General features: G+C 41.3%; 2 protein-coding genes across 3 annotated transcripts; one reads left to right on the top strand and one right to left on the bottom strand.

The window, feature by feature from the left end:
* Window positions 1–263: 263 nt before the first annotated feature.
* On the top strand, window positions 264–18,046 carry LOC125967199 (FERM domain-containing protein 5). Of its 2 annotated transcripts, none has more exons than XM_049718006.2 (14): window positions 264–570; window positions 10,821–10,925; window positions 11,000–11,042; window positions 11,150–11,228; window positions 12,199–12,296; window positions 12,527–12,650; window positions 13,030–13,117; window positions 13,214–13,302; window positions 13,377–13,440; window positions 13,509–13,600; window positions 13,677–13,751; window positions 13,829–13,897; window positions 13,984–14,090; window positions 15,205–18,046. In XM_049718006.2, the coding sequence occupies exons 1-14, from the start codon at window positions 469–471 to the stop codon at window positions 15,765–15,767; spliced, it is 1,698 nt and encodes a 565-aa protein (XP_049573963.1). In that variant the 5' UTR covers window positions 264–468; the 3' UTR covers window positions 15,768–18,046. The 2 variants fall into 2 exon arrangements, with proteins under 2 accessions (XP_049573963.1, XP_049573964.1); XM_049718007.2 differs by having other exon boundaries at window positions 537–608.
* A 44-nt stretch (window positions 18,047–18,090) lies between these two features.
* wdr76 (WD repeat domain 76) lies at window positions 18,091–22,499 on the bottom strand. The gene is made up of 15 exons (XM_049718008.1): window positions 22,317–22,499; window positions 21,691–21,807; window positions 21,422–21,502; window positions 21,256–21,342; window positions 21,131–21,192; window positions 20,894–21,011; window positions 20,714–20,806; window positions 20,534–20,574; window positions 20,304–20,454; window positions 20,055–20,213; window positions 19,784–19,899; window positions 19,600–19,698; window positions 19,370–19,519; window positions 19,237–19,290; window positions 18,091–18,959 (listed from the first exon to the last, which is right to left on the bottom strand). Exons 1-15 carry the CDS (start codon window positions 22,353–22,355, stop codon window positions 18,704–18,706), a joined length of 1,623 nt encoding a protein of 540 aa, XP_049573965.1. The 5' UTR covers window positions 22,356–22,499; the 3' UTR covers window positions 18,091–18,703.
* Window positions 22,500–23,086: the final 587 nt, after the last annotated feature.

Genomic DNA, 23,086 nt, shown 5'->3' on the forward strand with positions numbered 1-23,086 from the left:
AATATCACTATCAACACATGCTCAAATTTTAATTTATTTGTTTGAATGCTTAATTGACTTAATTGTGCATTTAGATGTTTGGGTGGCGACTAACTCCTGAAGCACACATTGCAGTGTTATTGTTATTACTGACACGCATGTGCCATTCCGTCACGACTGCTATTTTATCAGCTGTTGATTGGCGGCTGCAAAGGCATGCATTCAATCGTAGCACGGTGAGGAGGGGAAGGTGTGGTGTTAAAAAAAAAAAAAGGAGGGAGGGGGGGGTGACACTTTAGCGTGGACCACTGAGCAGCCAGCACCTCCAATCTCGTTCATGCTACTCCTCACTCAGCCAGTCGGAGATGCTCCATCGGCGCACATCACGGCCGCCTCCGCCGACCAGGTGCTGGAGCACGGTGCGTCGTTAACTCGCATGCATGCGCCTCGCGTCGTCCTCCCCGGTCCGGTTTTCAGACCGCTGGGAAGATGCTGAGCAGACTGATGAGTAGCAGCATCCGGAGTCTGGACCGGGAGTGCAACTGCACCGTGCGGCTGCTGGACGACTCCGAGTACACCTGCACCATCCAGGTCAGTGCAGTGCAGCAACACGTCCTTATTTGAACAAGGTTAGCATTTTATAGACTTGGATTTTGGGAGGGGGGTATCAGACAGTCAATCTGAGGATAATCGGGGGTGGGTGGTTAATGACATCACCGGTGTGGACATCCCATCAGCATTCTGCAGCAATGTTGGACACTGCCAAAGCTGACAACCGCATGCAACAATTAGAACATGTTATTGCAGCTCAGAGGGAATGAGACATGCAGCCTTTTCTTTTAGAATAAACAGGATTATCATGCAGGATTAGGTAATCTGCTTTTTCATGAGGTGTGCTGGCTACATAAATCAATTTGGAAAGGAACACAAAGATGGGTTTTGTGTTGCAATTTGATTGTAATTGATTGCCAACATTTTGAATGAGTTGTGAGTATGTCTGCCTCACACTTGTAATGTTTGGGGTTCAAATCTTGGCTATTTATCAAGTTTGTTTGTCCTGCTTCTATGGAATGGGTTTCGTCTGGGGAGGCTAATCTAGTTCCTTCCACTTTGCCCCAAACAGACTCCGCCCAAGACTCTAAATTGCCCATATGAGTGTGATTGCGTGCTTGGATTGGATGGCGACCAGTCTGGAGTGTTTTAAACATAGTACCCGTGATCAGTGTTGGGACAGTGTGATTTCCTAGGAATATAAAAGTAAATACTTGACAATGTAAACAAGTGAAGAGATTCATAGGCAAAAAAATGTTGCATATTGATGTTTGTTACCTTTCTTGCTAGGTAATGTTAATACTTTCAATGCTATCAGTTGGCCAAGAGTTTTCTCAGCCTCATTTCCAAAAAGAAACAATAAAAACCATGTCCGACGTCATCTGGCATTAATTATATTTCAACAAATTTGCAAATTGTGTGTACAACTGCTAGCCCTTCATATTTATCCAAAAGTATCACTCAGTTTCAAAAAGGTTAGTGACCCTTTCTGTAGATTCGATCATTTGCTGTGCTGTGGTATTTAATAGGCTGTGAATGCACTTTTAATGCGTTTCCAAAGAAGCTTCTGCGTTGCATTAACAAGAAATAATGGCGCACACTCAATCCGACGCAAACATACTCACTTATTCGGGGCCTTATCTTAAAGCGTTCCTCGTTCCTCCTTGCGCTTGACGCATCAGAGAAAATCAATAGCGTATTGACGTGAATGAAGACGAGACGTGTGTTCCTAAGTGGTGAAGATGCAGAGAAGTGAGGGGAAGTTATTAGAGTTCATGATTGAAAGTCACATGATGTGTTTTGGAGCTTCCTCACATATTTAGGGATTCCGTTTCTCTGCTGAATTAGAGATGATGACAGCACACAAAGACGGCGGCTAGCGGTGCTACACGTTTATTTCAAACGTCGTAACGTGACAGCAAAGGCAAAGCAAAGCCTTTCAAGCACTGACAACTTCAAGTGCTTTTACTCTGGGGATTGTTGAAAGGCTGATTTGAAGTCACCTCAAGTTCTTCTCCACCTCAACTCTCCATTTATCAACAAGTGTGAAGGATATGAAATTTCAATTTGATGTAAAAAAGGGAAATAATAAAAATAATGTCTTCCACAGTTACGGTTCAAATCTCAGATCTTCACCCGTTTATTTCTATCCCTATATATCTTTCCATTCTATTTCCAGCATTCCTTATAGCTTCTTCCGGGATACAATTGTCCAATACTTGAAAAGAACCATTTGGAATTAAACTAGTACTTAGAGACCGCTTCATCTAATCAAGATCCTAAGTTTGGAAATTAAAATTTGCCGATTCAACATTTTTCCCAAGACGGCACAACAGGGGGAAATATTTAATTTCTCTGTGCGTATCCAATTATTCCCATCATGGGAAATCATAGGAAAGGGCAGAATTTTACACAGAGGGATTCATAATGTTAGCAAGTTGTTGCGCTTGTTTACAGAAGCTGCAGCTTTTATTCACATTTCATAAGTCATCCTGTCAATCAATGTTTTGAAGCAGTATTAACATATTTTTGTCATTCTGGTTAAATGTGTTGTCTGATGCACAAGTGGGAGATGTGGCCTAGAATAAAATGTGCTAAGTGTGGCCCAATTAGTTCAATTAGTACACATACGGTCTACGCAAGATTGTCATCTTTGTGGAATGATGAGAGATTTAACCTTCACAGATGGAGGAGCATTCAGTAGTGAAATGGCACAGTGTGTGTGTGTGTGTGTGTGTGTGTGTGTGTGTGTGTGTGTGTGTGTGTGTGTGTGTGTGCGCATATACAAGCGTCTGCTCCTTTTGTCTGTGTTGCCTTTACCTCAGCACTAAATTAATGATAATGGCTAAATTTAGCATAAACTTGCTTTCAAACTATCTAGTCAGGCAAGCACTGTTGTCCAAAAAACATCTCAGGGGGAGCCAGCGCATTCGAATAAATGGAGTTATAAAGTCGAGAAAGATTTGTCCCAAAGTTTTTAATTTTTTTTGTCCGGAGAATTGAAGCAAAAAATTATAATTGTCACAAAAAACAGTTTAATTCTTCACGCGGCATTTAAATATATAATTTCGATGTCTTTTTATGAAGTAACAATAGTGCACATTTTCACATTGCTCACTTTCCATTTTTTTCCGCGTGCGTTCAAATGATGGACCATCAACTATTCCCAATCCAAGCGTGTCGGTCTCATGAGGACTCATGAGGAGGCGGAGCCTGAGCTCCTTCTCAGAAGGCATAATAAGGCTTGAAGAGCAGAACAGTTTTTTTAGTGTGCACCAAAGGCATCAGAGGAGTGGCTGGCGAGTTGTCTGCCACTTGGAAGCTGGCCGTGTTGAACTTACAGCTCAGACACAGCGCTCATGTGTTATTCATGAACCCTGCAGGGGTGTGCTGCTGATATTTAATTACCAAGAAGGGGCTGTTTTCACAGAGGTGGGTCAAGTCACCGGTGTGTAGCCCTCCTGTTGTGCCATTCGTGTTGCCATGCACAAAGTGGATTCAGGACTTTGTTTGGAAAAAGTATTGTCCAAGAAATATACAAGTGTTTTGCCACTGAACTGGAAATAGTGTGTGTGTAAGAATATAATAAGATAGTGATTATATTTTCTGATTGTGTACCGTATTTTCTGCACTATAAGACGCACCTAAAAACCTCCAATTTTCTCAAAAGCCAACAGTGCGCCTTATAATCAGGTGCGCCTTATATATAGACCAATATTGAGCCACTACAGCAGGCGTGTCCAAAGTTCAGCCCGCGGGCCAAATGTGTATATCTTATATATGGACAAAGTTTTAAAATGGGCCATTCATTGAAAGTGCGCCTTATAATCCGGTGCGCCTTATATGTGGACAAAGTTTTAATATGGGCCATTCATTGAAGGTGCGCCTTATAATCCGGTGCGCTTTATAGTCTGGAAAATACGGTAATTGTAATTTAACGTTTCTCATTGACATGTCATTCATGTGATGAGGCCTTGGGATGAAACTCAATTACAAAACACATCTACAATCTAATAAGAGCCAATACGAGAGCTGTAAAAATCTGCCTTACCGAAAATGATGACCAATTGATATTAGTCAAAAATGGAGCCACGCCTACAAGCAGACAGCCTATCACGGCATCGTTCAGAGTCGGTTTGTTTTTGGAGAAAATTATTTTCTGGTTTGGCCATGTAAAGCATTCATCTCACTTTTCAGCCCTATCTGAGCCCCCCAGAACACCAGTCCCATTAGCTCAGTGCACCGTGGTCTATTTTTAAACACTTGCTATAGTGGAGCAACTCTATGTGCATGGAATATTAAGCACTCTTCCTCGATAAGCCGCCCGTCGTCTTTCCAATAGCAGCCAACTGTGGTCGTCATTGTCTCATTTGTAGATCTCATTTAGTATATGCTGTGCACTTTTCTCCATGTGAAGTGTCGGTAAATTAAAAGGAGGAAGAGGAGCTGTCCAGCGGGGACTCTTTGTTCCTCTTACACATCTCAGAGGTGGACCGCATGTTAATGACCGATATACTCGAATCGCAGGAAATCAACATTAAAAAGCTGCTGGAGATTCTCCGTATCTTAATCAGCACACTGCACAGAAGGCACAGAAGCCAGGAGATTTGGAGATTTCATTTAGATGGATTTCAATTTGGTCTTTCAGGCGTGCTTATCTGTACACGGAGGGAAGTGGGATTCGGCGAACTGGCTGGAAAATAAATTATAGCAGTTACCTGGATTATTATTTATTTTTTTAAATAAACACAGGACTGTCTCAGAAAATTAGACTATTGGCGATAAAGTTCTTTATTTCCTGTAATGCAATTAAAAAAACAAGAATTAAATTAATAAAAGGCTTGCAATATTTCAGCTGATTTGTAATGAATCCAGAATGTATGACATTTTTGTTTTTTTTAATTGCATTACAGAAAATAAAAACACAATATTCTAATTTTCTGAGACAGTCCTTTATATAAAGAATGCATAAAATTGGAAAATAATACAAATTTAAATAATATGTTCTGGCCACCATAAAACTTCGAATTTATCTAGCAATAGTTTAACATACCCTTTGACATTTGTTGGCGTCAACTCAATTTAAAAAAAAATAGAAACTAATAGGGTCATTAAAACCCCAGCAGCCGACGGCACTGAAAGCATTTATTTCAAGACGTATATTTTTCACCGATTGTTTCCTTCTTTGCCCCGCCTCAGAAATGCGCATCAATCCCCACCAGAGCAATGGCTAAAGCATTAGTCTGGCTTGCCAGCATAAATGAGCAGAGACCTACAAACAACATGAGTAAATCCATTATGTATGAATGGCATTGAATGCTAATTCCAAGTTTCTGACTAGCATGGACAATCTAGTTTTATACCGTGCATGGAATTTATTCTATGAAAAAAACATTCGGCCGTGAAAATACAGCTTGTCAAGCATATTGATGCGGAATGGCTTCAGCAGTGTCCCTGCCTAGCCAGACAAGCAGAGTGACTTTCCACCGTCCTTGGATTTTTTTTTTTTGGGAACCTCGGGTCTCCATGGTAACAAGATTATTGCATCACTACTCCACAGCTGCTGTCGTCAGGCTGCTGTTTGGCCGAGCTCTGCGGCAGCCACGCGCACGTTCGCTTCCGTGCATGCTAATAACCTCACTCTGAACTTTCAATTGATGAAGTCAACGTCCCTTGTCGGTTTCTCTTGGCCCAGTTTAGCGGTCGCCTCTGGGATGATGGGCCTTAAAGCGTTTGGCATGTTTTAAATTGGGGTTAATAGTCATTTTGAGAGCAGGAGGGGGCACCTGTGAAGGATGGTCCGCCAAAAGCAACCCGCCTATCTTGTATCTAAAACACGCATGGTGTTTTAACAGTTACTAAAATAGAAGTCGCTCACCCCTCCCTTCTCCAAGATGCATCATTTACTTGCTCACTAGAGGTCACGGTGACCTTGCTGCTTGGCTGAACCTCACTCTGCTTCCTGAGTGTCTTCACTGAGCCGACGACGAGCTTTAACGTGCGTGCCGGATGATGTGAGGATGCCGAGAAATGGAAGACGTGTTTGTGGATCGTTGGAAAGACAACACAGTAAAATACGCTTGGCTGGCATTTTAACTTCATTAAGCTAATAGCTATCCATTTTGTTTGTGAGCTTTTATATAGTCCTGTGAAGGCCTCACGGAATTTACGAATCCATACTTGTCGTGAGATAGCTCACCTTAAACTTGAGTCATTCCACAAGAGTGCCCACTCAGGAGCTATTTTACCATCAGGATGATTATTTGGTATTCAGGAGGAAAATTCTCCCGCTGTGCTCGACTACAAAAACGACGCTAACCCTCCAACATGGACAGAAAATGGAAAATAATAATGTCATTTTAGTCCAATTAGGGCTTCCCAATGATCTCCCTAAAGGAACAAGCATGTCTGAAAAGAAGTTTTTTGCTGATGCTGTCTCATGCAACGTTGCGATGCTCTCCCAAGTCATGTATATAAACGAGTCAGCTCATTAATTAGTCATCGGCTTTAGAATCTCATCTGACTGTGCACAAATGCATAAACAGACTCCCTTTGTTAGCTCGCTGCACTGCTACGCAAATTTATCAGAACGCGTTTTCTAGGTCACACTTCAAAAAACACACAGGCCGACACAAAAATATTCACGTCTCAAAAGTTCTTCTTAAACTCAAGCAGTCGCTATGCGTCTTCAATGGTTGGACAGACAATACGAGGGTTGGGCAGAATAATCAATTAGTACTCATACCTCCATCATGACACAATACCTTTGTGCACTGGTTGGCTCGATGAAGCTCTGCAACTAATTGGCTGCTTGCTGCTCGCTTTTCGACGCTACAAGACAGGTCCACTATGAAGATAAAAAATTGCATTTCATGTTTTTGGCCTCACACTTGATTAGGAAAAATGGCATCATTCAGAAATCAAATATCATATAATATGCAATATTTTTTAAAAAAGTGCCTTATTTGTGTGGAACGTAAAGAGATTAAGAACTCATTTGTGCTAAATTGGATTATAACCTCAGAATGTTCAGCATAAATAATTACTGCCTCTATGTTGCACATAATACTGGATAGCCTCGAGGTGGCAAATAGATGACTAAGAATTTGTTCCCCTGGTTTGATAGGTTGAATAAAGCTTGACAGAGCATCTAAGATGTTATGAATTTCTCTATTTTGACAAGTCGGACAATGAGTGAGTGCAGGCTCAAGCCGTGTTCCTGCAGGCTGGGTTGTATTGATGTGATGAAATGAGACTTTCATCCAGTAAGAAGAGTTGCTTTGCACTCATTGTCACTAGAGATGGATAGTCCTCAAGTCGGGGGAAGTAGCGTGACAAAACTGGAGGGAGGGCGGAGGATTTGGCAAAGAAAAAACTCCTCATTATAGGTCCCATGTTGGAAACTGTTCCTTGTAACATTGCTAAAAAAATCATTTAATTCTATAATTATTATTATCAATTACATAATTATATTTGTGTTTTTTTTAAATGTAATTGACACAATATTATTTTGTTCGACAAATATATTTTCAGTAGGTTTGTATAATGAATATGTAACATGTATGTTGAGTTTCATTAAAAAAAAAAATATATATATATATACTATATCTAGATATATTTTTTTATATTTATATTATATTATATACTATATCTAGATATATTTTTTTATATTTATATTATATTATACATTATATTATTATATTTTTTTATGAAATTCAACATATTGATATGTTGAATTTCATTAAAAATATATATTTAAAAAATATATATATACATGTATATAGTTTTTTTAATGAAATTCAACACACGTCAATATCCAATCCTACTGAAAATGTAAAATATATAGTATTTGGAAAAAACCTGCCCTCCATTCAAAAAAACATTAATGCAGCCAGCCACATTGTCAGGCTCCCGCATAATAATATATCTCTTTTACGAGGAGGAAGCAAAGTGTGAGATTTCATTGCCAGGAGTGTGCATAGCATTTGTCAATGGCTGATGAAATAAAAGCGTTTTAAAGCTGAGCGAAGCGTTTCGGATCCGAAACTTCACGCTGCCCTTCGGAAAATACTCGTCGGCGGGAGGGATGCGAACGCAGCAAATGCGAGGCGCCAAGCGCCATCACGGGCTGTGATCAGTAACGCGTTTGACCCGCTGAGGTGCTCAGTCAGGGTGACAGTATCGACCGTTGGCACTTTTCACTGCGCAAAGCCATGTTTGTGGTGTCACAGCTCAATGCCGCGCTGGTACAAATGCTTGCTCGAGGCTGCTCTAATGGGTGCTGAAGTCAAGGCCCTTCTATGAAAATGTATTCATGACATACAAGGTTGTGTTTGGTGTGTCGTGTCATTTCGACGCAGATATTTTGTCGGTAGTCGGACTGGCATTGAGAAATGTGACTTGGCTTTGTATGCTTCCTAAACAAAAAGACAGTTGGTTGAACAAACTGTGGCTGTATAAAAGAAAAAAAAATGTTGGCAGGAAGCAATTGCAGGGATGGCATTTTATTGTCAGCCAAGTAAAAAGAGATTCAAGGACAGAATGGCACAAGGGAACTGCAGAGCTCCAACAACATACAAAAAGGAGATTGAAAAGAACTCCAGAATAGAAATCTATTAAAGGATGCCACGAAGCCTAAAGTACGAGAAGCCGACGCTCTTAAGGAAAGGATCTTTGACTTTTTTTCTGAAATGTTCATCTTGCAGCTTAAAAAAAAAAGATGCCATCTTTTATTGATGTGGTGTTTCCCAAGGTCTCAATATTTAATCGAACACGAGGTGAGGCCTGACAACAACAAAACAAAAACATTTGGTCCGATTCTAGTTTATTTTTATCCTTTGGTTTATGACTTTTATTTATGGCTGTAATAAAAAAGCAGTACCAGTACCAAATGGCCTTACACTTTTTTTTTTTTCCCAATTGTTCTGCTTCTAACTCACAAGACTCCGGCGGATAGAACTGCTCAATGCTGATTCATCTTTTTTCCTTTGGTAGGTTTCAAGTGCTGCCCCTTGTTTAAAGTCGTGTAACCACCAATTGGTAAAATGATTATATTAGGAAGATTTTTCTGTAAAATTGGATCCGGCACGCATGCGGCAGCCCGTGTCGCGGCTTTCTAACGGAAGCCTGAATAGAATTCATCATCCACCTTGCCTATTTCCACACAACTGACATCGCTCCTATCTTCAAATGATATATCTTGTGGTATCGGTGTGTAGTATCGGGACACCTTTATTAGTCCAGATATCTGTATCAGATCATCCCCAGTAAGTAAGTCTAAAAAAAGTGCTAAAAGTGTACATTCCTAGTATTATTCAACACTCTGCCACAAGTGGAAGAGCTGAAGTCTCACAATATTCACAAAACTATGTTTAAACTTTGAGTTTTGATTTCGATTTAATTACTTTAGAGACAAGTTTTGCGTAGGTCGTTGTGGATGATTTCCCTAATAGGCTAATCACTTTTGTTTTATTTACAGCCATGAAGAACAAGGGTGTAATGATTCACACACACACACACACACATGCACACACACACACACACAGTAATTCTAGCTAGCGCTCAGGAGGAAAAGCTCTGGAGCAGTGATGAGAAGCTGAGAAGGAGTTTGTTGGTGTCAAATGTAAACAGCAGATGGGGAAGGAGATTAATGCGGTGGAATTGCTGTGGAAATACTACAACTCCGTGTGTGTGTGTGCGCGCGTGTGTGTGTTTATATACGTACATGTGCACATCTATTTCCGCCGCTAGCCGAGTCAGCAGGTCTGTCGTAGTGAATAAGGATGCTGTGACAATGACAAAGAGATACGCTGACGGGGTGGCCTTCCTTCTTCCTTGTAGTTTTGCAGCAAAGCTTTGCTTGACAAGACCACAGAGAAGTGAGAAGAAAATGTCCAGTGACACTTTGTCGTACAATTCGGAATCTGAATCAGAATCACTAGGCTATGTGTGTGTTTGTGATGTCATCAAATCATAAATCAGGATTTTGATTTATGGTAAATATTGTGACAAAGGCTGACTGTATATTACTTTGTTTTAGCCTTAACATCAGACATTTTTTTTCAAACAGCAAAATAGCTGGTAGCTTCTCCCTTAACAAGATTTGGCATGTTATTCAGCACTCTGTCCTAAAATTAAAATTAAATCATGACTTTAGGGCATTTGCAGCACATTTATTAATTATCGGAACCTTGTTTTGCATTTTCAACTTCTCTACACAAAAATGAGCCAAAGAATGAAGTATCCTTTTCCTGGCGCTTTTTTCTCATTTATTTCGCACCTTGGCTCTGTTTCTACTTTTTGGTGCAGCCGAGGCGTCGCAGATGGCTGCTGCTTCAATATGAATATTTGATCGTCCTCATAATCCTCCCTGGAGGATGGTGAAATATTTAAACAGTGTCTGGTGGCCCTTTTCTCCCATAAAAATAACACAAAAACATGCTGGACGCAATCAAACTAAAATGTATTGCCTGGCATTATGTTTTATAAATGTTGTTATGTTGCTGTCTATTCTTTGATTGATTATATTAAATATTGACTTCTGGCAGTCGAGCCTTAAGTATAGAAAGCAAGTACACTACACAAATTTATGTAAATTAGCGATTTTGTACATCATAATTTGGCAAAATACAGAATGGTGGTTACACCTTTTCAGATATAGATATAAAAGATTTACTTGGTTAATTTAATTTTCCATGGATTTCAGAATCCCAACTGTTGGTCAACAAAGCCATACATAATGTTCTTTTAATATAAGTGCATAAATAAATATGTGTGCCACTCTCTCGTAGCGGGATGCAAAGGGGCAGTACCTGTTTGACCTCATTTGCCACCACCTCAACCTGCTGGAGAAAGACTACTTCGGCATCAGATATGTGGACCCCGACAAGCAGAGGGTATCATAAATTAAAAAAAATAAAATATACTTATATAAAATATAAGAAAATAAGATTTCCTTTCTACCTTGCAGCACTGGTTGGAGTTTTCAAAGTCCATTGCCAAACAAATGAAATGTGAGTATTTGGTAAATGATGTGTTCCTTTCATTCATTCAGAAATAACATTGAAAAAATTGTGTGTACTAAAAGTCTTAAAAGTGTCTATGTTGTGATGTTTTATAGCTCAACCTCCTTTCACTATGTGCTTGCGTGTCAAGTTCTACCCGCCTGACCCTGCCGCCCTTCGGGAGGAAATCACCAGGTAGGACATGACGAGATGACACGTCTTCTTTGCATGCCAGCTCGCTTTTTTCTCACACGAATGCACATTTGAACTAGAGCGATGCGACATTTTCACGCCTCGCTGGTTCCATCTCGCAGTGGAGCTTTTCTCAAATCCACTTAAAGTTGCTTCAGAAAACGGCGTGGGTGAATAACGACTTATTCTTGCGATGTGTTTTCTTCCTGCAGGTAGCTACCTCTAAGATGTTCTTTTACTTTCTATTAAAGTATGAATATGGCTCACGCTGCGCTGCTTCATTGTCTCCTGCACATTTGGCTCTATCTAACTGTACCCTGCATGATTATAAAAGGCCATTGGCTTTCAGACTTCTAATTAAGTTCATTAAATGATCCCAGCACACAAGAGTTTTTAGATAAATGATAGTGGCTTGGTTCCAAACATACAATTTAGATTAACTCCAATATTGGCGCGGTGTTGGAATGAACCCAAATACGGCAAAGCCAAACACAACTACGGAGTTAACATAATTTGTTTGAACTCGACGTGTCCCAATACTTTTGTCTATGTCGTGTCTATAACAGTAGCCGCTGTCGCTGCTCTATCGCTGCCCTTTCTGAGGCCTACCTGACAATTTAACAAATGATGCACAGAGCCTCTGAGCTCCCCCCGCCTGCCCACAAATAAATCTCACACAATACTCACAGCTTGGCTCTGCTTTGACGGCGCCAACAAGGGAGAGCAGCTCGCCCACTTGAATTGACTTCGGTGACACCAATAAAAGCCTGCAAAAATAATTAAAGGAAAGTAGCGCTCCGTCAACTCAAAAAGGTTTAATACGTGCACTTTTTATGACCTTTCGGCTTGGAAAGAAACGCTTTAATGAACAGTCTCCCATTGGACAACCACGTCAGGCTTATAAAATGCACAAATAGAAGTTAATCACTGCAATAATAATAACAGCTCCAACCTGTGTTCTTCCACGCTGCAGATATCTGGTCTTCCTGCAGGTGAAGAGGGACCTCTACCATGGCCGCCTGCTGTGCAAGACCTCGGACGCCGCTCTTTTGGCTGCCTATATCTTACAAGGTAACACATATGGCTGAATTAATTCAAACTAGGAGTCATATAAGTGGATACAAGACTTAACTAGTGGAAAACAAAAACTGTCAAAGCATTGGTATGTAACAACTTTAGGCCTTTAGGGGGCACTAATGAGCATTACAAGCTGTTTGCTCAAACGAATGAAGGAAAACTAATTGTGAAAATTGTTAAAAAATAATATATTAATGCTTGCACCATTTGTTTATATTAACCAGCTGAAATTGGTGACTATGACCCTGGAAAACATCCGGAAGGTTACAGCTCCAAGTTTCAGTTCTTCCCCAAACACTCTGAGAAGTTAGAAAGGCGGATTGCCGACATCCACAAGACAGAGCTGATGTAAGTGAATATTTTGGAAGTCAATGTGCTTCGTGCGTCACTCCTGCCACGCTTTCGGAGATGTGACATGATATACGGAGAAGGTTAAAGCAGCTTATGTTAACTTTAACCTTGTCATCAAAGTAAGAGCCTTTGCCCGTCAACCTTTATGGATCATGCATCAGATTACAGACATAGTGAAATGGACACAGATTGAACCGGGAAATTCAAAAAGCTTTGTGCTCAAGGAAGCTGAGAATGTTTCAGGAAGTTGGACAATTAGGATTTGTATAAATATAATTTGATTTTATGTATAATGAACCAATGGAAAAATACAAATCTGTCCATGTACACTCTTGACAAATTTGACTGGCCAGAGGATATTTGTTGTTTTTTCCAGAGGTCAAAGTCCTGAAACGTCAGAGCTCAACTTCCTCCAAAAGGCTCAGATGTTGGAGACCTATGGCGTGGACCCGCATCCATGCAAGGTGTGCATCATCTCAAATTCATCCTGATTCTTGTGATTATGAACCAACAGCAGATCGATCAGAAATTTCAGTTCACTGTCATGTTTTTGGTGTCAGGATGTATCTGGGAATCCAGCATTCCTGGCCTTCACTCCCTTTGGATTCACTGTTCTGCAAGGGAACAGGAGGATTCATATCCTTACCTGGTGAGTGCAACTACCGGACGACGGAGGATGGAGAACCATAGTGAATACAAACTTGGAGCTTCCTATGTTGTCAGGGATGAGGTGACCAAGCTGAAGTTTGAAGCCAAGACATTCCATATTTATGCAAATCAAACCGAGGTACAAGATGCAAATGTTGATCATCTTTAGATTTGATGTCATTAAAAATGAATACATGTGTGTTTTAGGATCAGAAGATCATACTGACTTACTTTGCGCCCACACCTGAGGCTTGTAAGCACCTATGGAAGTGTGGCGTGGAGAATCAAGCCTTCTACAAGTAAATCCCAGGACCTAAATAAACTATTTAACGTTCTCAAGACATAATGAGTCATACTGTTTGTTTTCTCGATCAGGTTAGAGAAGTCCAGTCAAGTGCGCACAGTGTCCAGTAGCAATCTCTTCTTCAAGGGTAGTCGATTTAGATACAGGTGGCGTTGATACTTTTCTTGATATGTAGCGTAGCCGATAATATACATAATATCAATATGACAATGTGTCTTTGCAGTGGAAAAGTTGCAAAGGAGGTGATGGAACAAAGTGCCAAAATTAAAAGGGACCCGCCTGAAATCCACAGGTGAGAATTCAGAGTCTTTGGTTTTCTATTTTGTGATTGGTCTGTGTTTGCTTGGTTAGATTGTGGAATGTGTTATGTTTTTCCAGGGCGGGCATGGTGCCAAGCAGGAGTTGTCCATCCATCACGCACGGCCCACGTTTGACGAGCGTGCCCAGGACACGACGGAGAGCGGTGCACATCTCCATCATGGAGGGTAAAAAAAAAAAAAAAAAAAAAACACTCACACATGTATCAATGTGCTAGTAGGGTGGTGAACTATTCCAAGAAGGTTTTAAAAGTAGTTTTGTCCATGTGTGTATTTTGCTCTTTGCACATTCCATTTTGGGGCTTCTTGTTCTAACAATTTAAGAATCGATAAATCGAGTGATGTTTTGTGGAAAAATCAGAAACTTCAGGAGGCAGCTCTGAAGAATTCTCCATGTTAAGTCTTCTCCATAGCATGTCCTCTTTAATTAATTTGGACCATCTGCACTGCTGTTCTGTCCCGACTAGGATCTGACCTTGAACTGAATCGGATCCCTATCGGGTGTTTTGTCATGTCGCTCTGTCTGCGCTGGAATTCTCACTATCTAAATATAGCTCCTGCTGAGTGTGTCATGGTTAACATGAGAAGGGCGGGGGGATTTAGGATTGGAGTGGACCACATTCCCAGGCCTTGTCTTTTCCGTCAGTCTGTCAGTCTGATTGTGGCTCTCAAGCTGGTAGTGTGAACGCGAGCGGATGGTCGCTTAGATCCTTAGCTGCGGCCACGGAACATTTTTGGAGGCAAGACGGAGTTAGCGGGAATCCTCAAGGTCTTACCGCTCCCCTTCAACCATGGTCAAGTGTCTGATCCGCATCGAGACCAAAGTGAACGTTCACTTGCGTATGGTCAACCACTGCTATCGCGATGTGAAGGTGCGCGTCTTGTCTCTGGGACCCCGATTGATGGGCAAGGCTCTTGGGGCTCTTCCGCTCTTCCCCTCCCTCACGGAAGGGCCTGCACCAGGACAGAGGTCCAAGGGTCCTGTCCAACTAGCTGTACCAACAAATGGTCGTCCAGGTAACCTTTTTCTGGACCTCTTGGAGATTTTCCTATTTGTTGTTATATTTTCCGAGCTTCATTTGTAGCTGTTGGGTTGTGAGGTGTCATTTATTCTTGGAATAGAATTCCGCGTCTTTGGTGCGTGAAGTCATTGATTGGTTTCTTAAGAAGGTCATTAAAAGTTAATCCAGCATCTCCTCTATCGTGTCACCGCAGCACAGGCAAATATATTTTTCGTTTTTTTTATGGTTCAGCTTTTGCGTCCCTTTTGCCTTCTTGTCAGGTCTGGAGTCCCTCCGTGACAGCGCACATTCCACGCCGGTGCGTTCCCTCTCCCACGGTGACTCCTTCCTGCCCTCCCACGGCCACACGGTGGACGGCCGAGAGGCGAGCGCATCGGCGGTCATCTCCGACGAGACCTACAGCCCCTCGGACAGCGTCCTGCCTACACCCGTGGCCGAACGCGGGATGGAAATGCACCTTAACGGCACCACCTACAGCGCCGACGAGAAAGACGACGGCTCATCGCAAGGAGCGACGGACAAAAGAGCCGGGAGAAAAGCTCCGCGGGTGCTTAAAAGCCGACCGTCCCCTCCTAGTGACGTGGAGGAGCTGCACAAGTTCATCCTGAGTGTTCTGCGCCTTTTCCTGGTGACCATCGGACTGCTCTTCGCTCTTCTGTTGCTCCTCATCATGCTGACAGAGTCTGACCTGGACATCGCCTTCCTGAGAGACATCCGCACGACACCTGAATTCCAGCAGTTTCACTTTGAGTACTTTTGCCCGTTGAGGCGCTGGTTCGCCTGTAAGCTCAGATGGATGGGAGGGCTCCTCATCAGCAAGTAAAACCAGATAAAGAAGATGGCTATCCTTTTCCAAGCTATCCCCATGTCACAAGCCACGGATTGTCCAATGTTTTCTTTTCATCTGCTACTATGGCACTGATCACTTTGATTTTACTTCACAAAGTTCATTTGAATTATTTAGAAATGTAATTCATGAATGAAATTATAGTATAGTGACCAGCCAATTCAAATGCTATTTGGAAATTACGTTTTTTTTTTTTTGGGAAGTTAGAATGATCAATTTGGATTGAGACTTTCAAGGACCTAACAATTAAGTAGGGGGTTATAAAGGCCTTTTGCGTATCACAATTGATGCCTTTCTTTGGGCACTGTTGTAGGGGGCGGGGTCAAGACAACATAAACTTAGTAATAAAGGGATGCCTCTCTGACTGTGTCAATCAAAACAGAACATTATTGTCCATATTTTAGTTGTAGCTCTTATACTGGAGATTGTCAGGATAGGTATAAGACAATGTTGCGGAAGCCAATCGAAGTGATGCTGTGTTCTCATTTCAAGCAAACATTGAGGGTGAGAGAAAGTGTGAGGTGAAGAGGAATTTGTTTATGGTAATTATTTAATGGGATTTTTGGTATAGCAGGAAGGATTTTTTTATGTGCCACAGTGAAATACATACAAATGTAAAATTAATAAATATAAGGCGTTTTTTTTTTATTTAATTTGAAAAAAGAAATAATTTAACTTATAAATTACATTTCATTCAAATTCATAATTTAATTTTATTTGGGGCACTAAAAAGGGATTCGGGATGTCATAATAATAAATGTAGCACTACTGTTGAAGTGATTTTGGCTGCTATGAATATTAGTCTTTTTGTGCACTTCTTGCCATTAGCTTTTATCATCCAAAGACTTTTGATGAAAGTTTTAGATCAAACTAGCAGCCAAATAATGCTCATGAATACAGTACAATGTACTGTACAAACATCTTGTGTAATAGACCGACATCAGCTAGTCAAGTGTTTGACTTGTCAACTTGCAATAGTACTACTCAGCCATTGTAATGTGCACAGGTGAGTAGAAGAGCAGCCTTTTCTTTATTAGGTAAAAGTTTCTTTTTTTCATTATTACGCTGTAGAGACTTTGAATGGACTCACAATAGAGCCTCAGATAAGTCTTGTTTGTTGTAATGCTACTTTTATCACCACACCAAAGAAATTTGTTCATTGTTGCTTTAGCCTTAGCCTGCAGTGTCTTTGACTGGATAAATGAAAAAAAAATTGTACTTAAATTTGTAACAACTGTCTTTCACTCCTCAGATTAAGCGAGCGTGAAAACATCATCAATTGTGTCATGAATGCAATGATAAGAATGGAAAATACAATGAGACACCTCACATGTTTTTTTGTTCATACTAAACTTTCAATGTTTCTGTTCCCACATCGCAAAGTTCATAAAGGTTTACTTGTATGTGTTTGGTGTAGAAGGTCTTCCCAGAGGAACCCCAGCAACTGTATTCAGCACTTAAAATGAACTGGCCAGGTGTCCCATTACTTTTGTCCTGTCATGGGTCAGCGATGATGTCATAAGTGATCATTTGCACCAAGAGTAGAAATGCTCTACCTTGTCACCAAGCATTGGGTTGATTTTGACAACATAAACGAATTTAAGTTAGCAAATATGAACTCCTAATGTATTCAGTGGTACGTTGTCAAGTTTAGTCTGAATATGATTTTGCAGGATCCACCAAAAATTTGAGCGCTAGGAAATTGTTTTGATTCGGGCAGGCTCTCAAGGCATAATTAGCAGGACATTGTGGTGTGACACAAAGGGAAACAAACGCCCAACCATGCACATTAGGTTTACATTTTTGCCTCATTATTTCAATGTAAAGAGCAATAGTGTGGGTTTTGAGGCCTAATCATCAGATTTGAGTTTTTTTGCGGTTACTCGATGATTCTCAGAAGGCTTGTGGATGCATGTATGAAGGATCTGTCAAATTCATTTGTGCTTATTGCCCCTTCATGGACTTACTTTGCAAGTTTTGAAGCGGCCACATGACCATGGATGTCGGTGGCAAATCAAATCCAGGACTTCTTTCTTGAATGCAGATTGCTGTTCATCATATCACTGTGGAGAGCAGATAGTATGATTGATGGCATGATCTTACAGCACGTGCGTCTTCCGATCCATCATGGCTCTGCACATTGGACAGTGTCTGTAAGCATGTCTTCTACATTTATTGCCTCCTGACCAGACAGATTGATTCAACTGAAGACTGCTGTGCTCTGTTTATGAATAAATATATATTCTTGACATGTGCCAATGACTGCGATCTTAATCATTGTTTAGAACAGACAGCAATGTTTCGTCATGTATTTATTTAGATGTAAAACGACCAACCAAAACAAGGGAAAGCAAGTAGCATGAGGTAAACATTTTGGCCAATCAACCAAATTCAAGGAAAGAGAACACTTAATTTCATAATCCAATGTGTAGCCTGAACAGTAACATACTTGAAAATGTGTCAACAGTAATTATATTAATTCCCGAGAGCGACTCAAAACCTTTTAAGCAAACACAAATAGTACGTGGAGACTGATGTTGAATTATTCAAAATGTTGAATGATCGACACAGTACAACCACAACAAAATTTGATAAATAACTTTTAGTGTAACTGAAGTATTTTGGAATTTGTGATAACCAGCTCTCTCGATTGAGGCCCAGTGAGCATGAATGTCGACAGCGCCATCTTGAGGTTGTCACTTGAAATGAACGCCAGCTAATTATTGGATCAGGTTTAGAAGAATATCTTAAGCCTATGCACCGTATCACAAACAAACATTTGTTTGCACTGGTATAAAAATTTATTTAGAAAAAGGTACACAAAAATAAAGGACTGCTATACGTAACTTATTTTAAACTCTGATCTCTGAACGATTGCCACCGACGTAATCGCCGAAACGAGTGGCGAGGTTTTAATCTGCGAAGACGTGCAGGCGTCCCGACGCGTTGCCGCCCAGGATGCTGTTTCGGGTGGGGTGGAAGGCAGTGACGGACAGCACCGTGCTAAGGTGCTCGTCGTCGGTGAACGTGTGCATGAGGCGGCCGCTCTCGTGGAACACCTGCATCCTTCGTGGCCTCAACATGCTCCCTACCAACAGGCAGTCTTCCTGTTTGGGGTCCCACACGGCCGACAGTTTGGACAGCCAGCGGCCCGTCCTCATGTCATGGCTGCGGACAAAATAAATCATCTTCCACCACTGACAACATTGACTAAGTTGCTAAGGGTACCAAAACGAGGAAAATCACCACACATCATCCCTCCAGACATATCATATTTCCTTATATTTTTAGTTTTCCCATGGGGGATCATCGGTTTAAGTCAACTCAGAACGTCTATCACGAACTGGTGCAAATGAAGCGGTAAAGTCATCATTTTGATAAATACTTGCATGAAAAAGACTTGCTGCGTCAGCATTGTTACGCGTTGCGCCAAGGACATACGTACCTGATGGATGTCAGCAGCGGGGCTTCGGTGATCATGGTAGATGTGTCATATACTCTGTAAACAAAAATAGACATGAGAGGAGCCGTCCGCTGTATGAAGGACAGGATGGATGGATGTGACGACAAGCACGCACCTGATGTAGTTGTCCATACAAGAAGTGACCACTCTGTTGCCAGTGCATGGAGAGAAGTAACAGCTGGATATGCTTAAAGAGTGACCCTGGAGCTGGGACACTGGTTGGCTCTTTGTCTTCAAACACCGCACGTCGTAAATGTTCACCACCCTGAAGGTCAATTCCGTGCCAATGACGAACATACGATATATATGATACACATGCACGTTACGTCCGTCGACCGTCCGCACCTGCTCTCAGCCACGGCAAAGTATTGTTGCTGTACAGGATGGACGCTGACACAGCGTAGAACCTTTGGGTCCAGCGAGTGGAGAGACTCGTGTGACGTTCTGCTCAGTTATAGGAATGTTTATTATAACATTTATTAAATGAACAGCTCAGAGATCACACGTGCAGCGGAGAACGATACACTACCCTGGTGTACGCCGGTCCACAATGGCGACGTTTCCACACCAGTGCCCGACCACGAGCGTCGAGCAATCATGTGACAGGAAGTCGAAGGTTTTCAGGTCGTCTTCCATGTTGTATACCTAAACACACAATTATTTCATAAATCCCTCCAGATTGTGAGACGGGCAGGCAAACACAGTCGAGACAGACCTGTTGCAACATACACTTTCGCCCTATGAGATTCAAATATGAGCCGATCGCCGAATGATTCCCCACTTCAAATTCAAAAGCTCACATCATCTAAGGCGCCCTTCTCCACATCCATGCAGCGCAGGGATCCATCATAACTGAGACTCAGCAGCTGAGCGGGTTGAGCCTTGGAGAAGGCCAAGCAGTTCACCGGGCGAGCGTGGGGATCAAACAGCAGAACGCCGTCGTTGCCCCAGTCGGCACCCTGAGGGAGGAATCACAGAGGGAAAGGAGAGCAGACTTTACAAAATCACAAATGTTACCGACATATGTAAATAATAAAAAGAAAACCCACCACACTCCAGAGGCCCACTTGGCCATTCTTGTCGCCGGCGGCCAGGAGACTCGCCGAAGCAGGGTGGAAGGCCGCTGAGAAAATGCGGCCCGTCACAACTTTGGCCACCCGGGCTTCACTTATCTTCATCTTCTTCAGTGAAGAGCAGTACCTTTAACAAAGAGTTCACTTCTCAGTATTTGTTTTGCCAATTTGGAATCACATGAGTTAAAATAAAAAAAATAACGTACTCTTTCAAATCACGTTCCACTCTTCTTTCTCCTGAAGACACCTGAAAGGAGAAAAGTAAATTTCATTAACTTCTATTTCATATTCATTTGGGTGCAAGGCAATACATTTCCAATCCAATTTCCAATGGAATTTGCTGGACATTTTCCAGCCTTTTCGCAACCCTGTTTTGGCGTCCTTACCTCCAAGCAGAGCTGGAGAACTTGAGGCGGTAGCTTGCTTCCTTCGGCCATGTTGACTGGCTCGATAGGTAGAGGCCCTGCAGGCTTCTTGTGCTGTGAAAATATTCAAAACAACTCACATCAGACGATGGAAAAGACACGACGGAGGTAGAGTGCAAGAAAGTCCTTTTGGGGCTCAACCTGTTTTACGATATCTGTTCCTCTTGGTTCAGGGGGAAGAGTGAGGACCTCTGCTTGTTTGTTTTGGAGACGCAGGGACTTTCGAGGCGGGAGGACTTCTTTTACTACTGGGAGTGACCTGCCACCACAAAAGAGGAGCATTGCAGATGCAACAAGGCTACCTTGCAAACCTTTGTTGATTTGAAACAGAATCAGGGAACAAATCATAAAGACACCATATGAAAATAGTTGTCATACCTTGGCAGACCCCTCTGTGATGGCTGCCGTTTGGCTGACAGTTGCTTTAACTCGTTGGATGCCTTCAGGGACAAAGACCAAGGATTAACCACACAGAAAAAAATTGAGAAGACCGTGAGATCTACCTGAAGGAGCTTGATAGAGGAAAGGAAGGCTTGATTCCGCTTAATGTTCTCCAGACGCTCCAGTTCATACGCCGAGAGTCCTATACCCTGTCGTGACCAACGTATAACAAACGATGACATTGTGCACAAGTTTTATGAATATTTAATCCATTTGATCGATACTTACATTTGTGGCATCTCCGTCACTATTTTCAGCATCTGAAGAGTCCTCTTTTTCTTTGCGTTGTATGTTTACCATGTTGTGCTTCTAAAGATGTTGGACAAAAATGAAACAAAGATTGTGTTTTTTCTTTCCTTGCTCAACCTTAACAATTCAGAACCACACTGGAACCTTTTTTTTTTTTTTTAGATTATCTTGGTGCATTTGTACCTTCTTGTCTGGGTACCAAAGTGCCTTCATTCTGTTTGTCGCAGGTCATGTTGATTGAACCTCACCTTACTTTTGTGTCGTGGTGCAGCGGGAGAAAGAGGAGGAGAGTAGCGAAGACGCTTGGAAGCCGGGGCGGTTCGAGATGATCTCCGGAGTCCATTCATCTGAATTGGCATCATTTCCTGCCAGGTGAACAACAACAAATGCCTCAGGCATCATTGTGCACTTTTCCCCCTTACCACTTAAACGCTGTTTTTTTTTTTTTTTTTTAATTTTAACACTAATGTAGTACAGAACATTGATAAAGAAAAAATAGCTTCAATAAATGTCATTACTATCCATGTATAAATATAAATAATACAAAGCAAAAAGTTAGGAGTAACACATAAGGAGAAACAAAAACCTTCATACATCATTTGGCAAATGAAGGAAATTGTTTTTATAATATTCTTTAGTCTAAAAAGTGTTTATCAGAGTTCCAGTTCCAAATACACAGTACGTTTAGCTCACATGACATCACTGTAGTATTTGTAAATATGAAATGTGTCCAGTAGAAGTAATTTTATTAGCATTTTTGTTTATGATAGCAACCTTATAAAAACCAGACCAGACGTTTTATAGTCGTCAAAGCTGTCGAGAATCACACTCAAAGGAAAGCGGCCTTTGAAACTCGGTCCTAAACAAGCGTTACCTTATCGGCAGTGTTGTACTTGAAACCTTTTGTCGCCATCCAAGTTTTTGATATTACGGTTGAATTTACAGAGGTACCGGCTCCGCAGCCCTTTATTTGCAGTCAATTATTAAAATTGAAACGCCGAGAATTGCCGCGTCCTACGTTTTATAACGAGTTCTCCATGGCGTGTTGTGAAACAGAGTCGCGGCATCTTATTGGTCAATTTTATGGTGTCGTCATAATAAAGGTCGGCGCTTTTGGTCTTCTTGGCCAATGAACGTCCGAGAAATTGAGCGTCACTTCCGCAAACCGCTTTGTCGCACACGTGTGTTCTGTCGCTATTATTTGGCAAAATCACAGCAAGTACTGCAAGAATTTGTAAATTGTAGATTATGGTAAATTACCCCCCCCCCCCAAAAAAGAAAGAAAAATTAAAATGTGAAATGCTGCTATACGGTTTTGATATACAGAATACACAATATTTAAATACGCAAATAAGTCAATGATCAAATATTTTACATTAATTATAAAATGTTACCACAGTAAAAACAAAACAAAAAATAGATTGTATTACTTTAAATCCCCAAACACGGTACATGCATTCTGCATATCTTTCCTCAAGGAATGATTTCATTGCAAAACAATATTATTGCATCTTGTAAATAAGCAAAAAAAAAAAAAAAAAAGTAAACATAGGTACAGGGTCGCAGGATAAAAACGAGCACAAACTATAATAAAGTCATCAGTTATAAAGTAAATAAGAAAATGTCAACGTGGATGTGATAAAC

The sequence above is a fragment of the Syngnathus scovelli genome, chromosome 4, assembly GCF_024217435.2.
Source record: "Syngnathus scovelli strain Florida chromosome 4, RoL_Ssco_1.2, whole genome shotgun sequence".
NCBI lineage: Eukaryota > Metazoa > Chordata > Actinopteri > Syngnathiformes > Syngnathidae > Syngnathus > Syngnathus scovelli.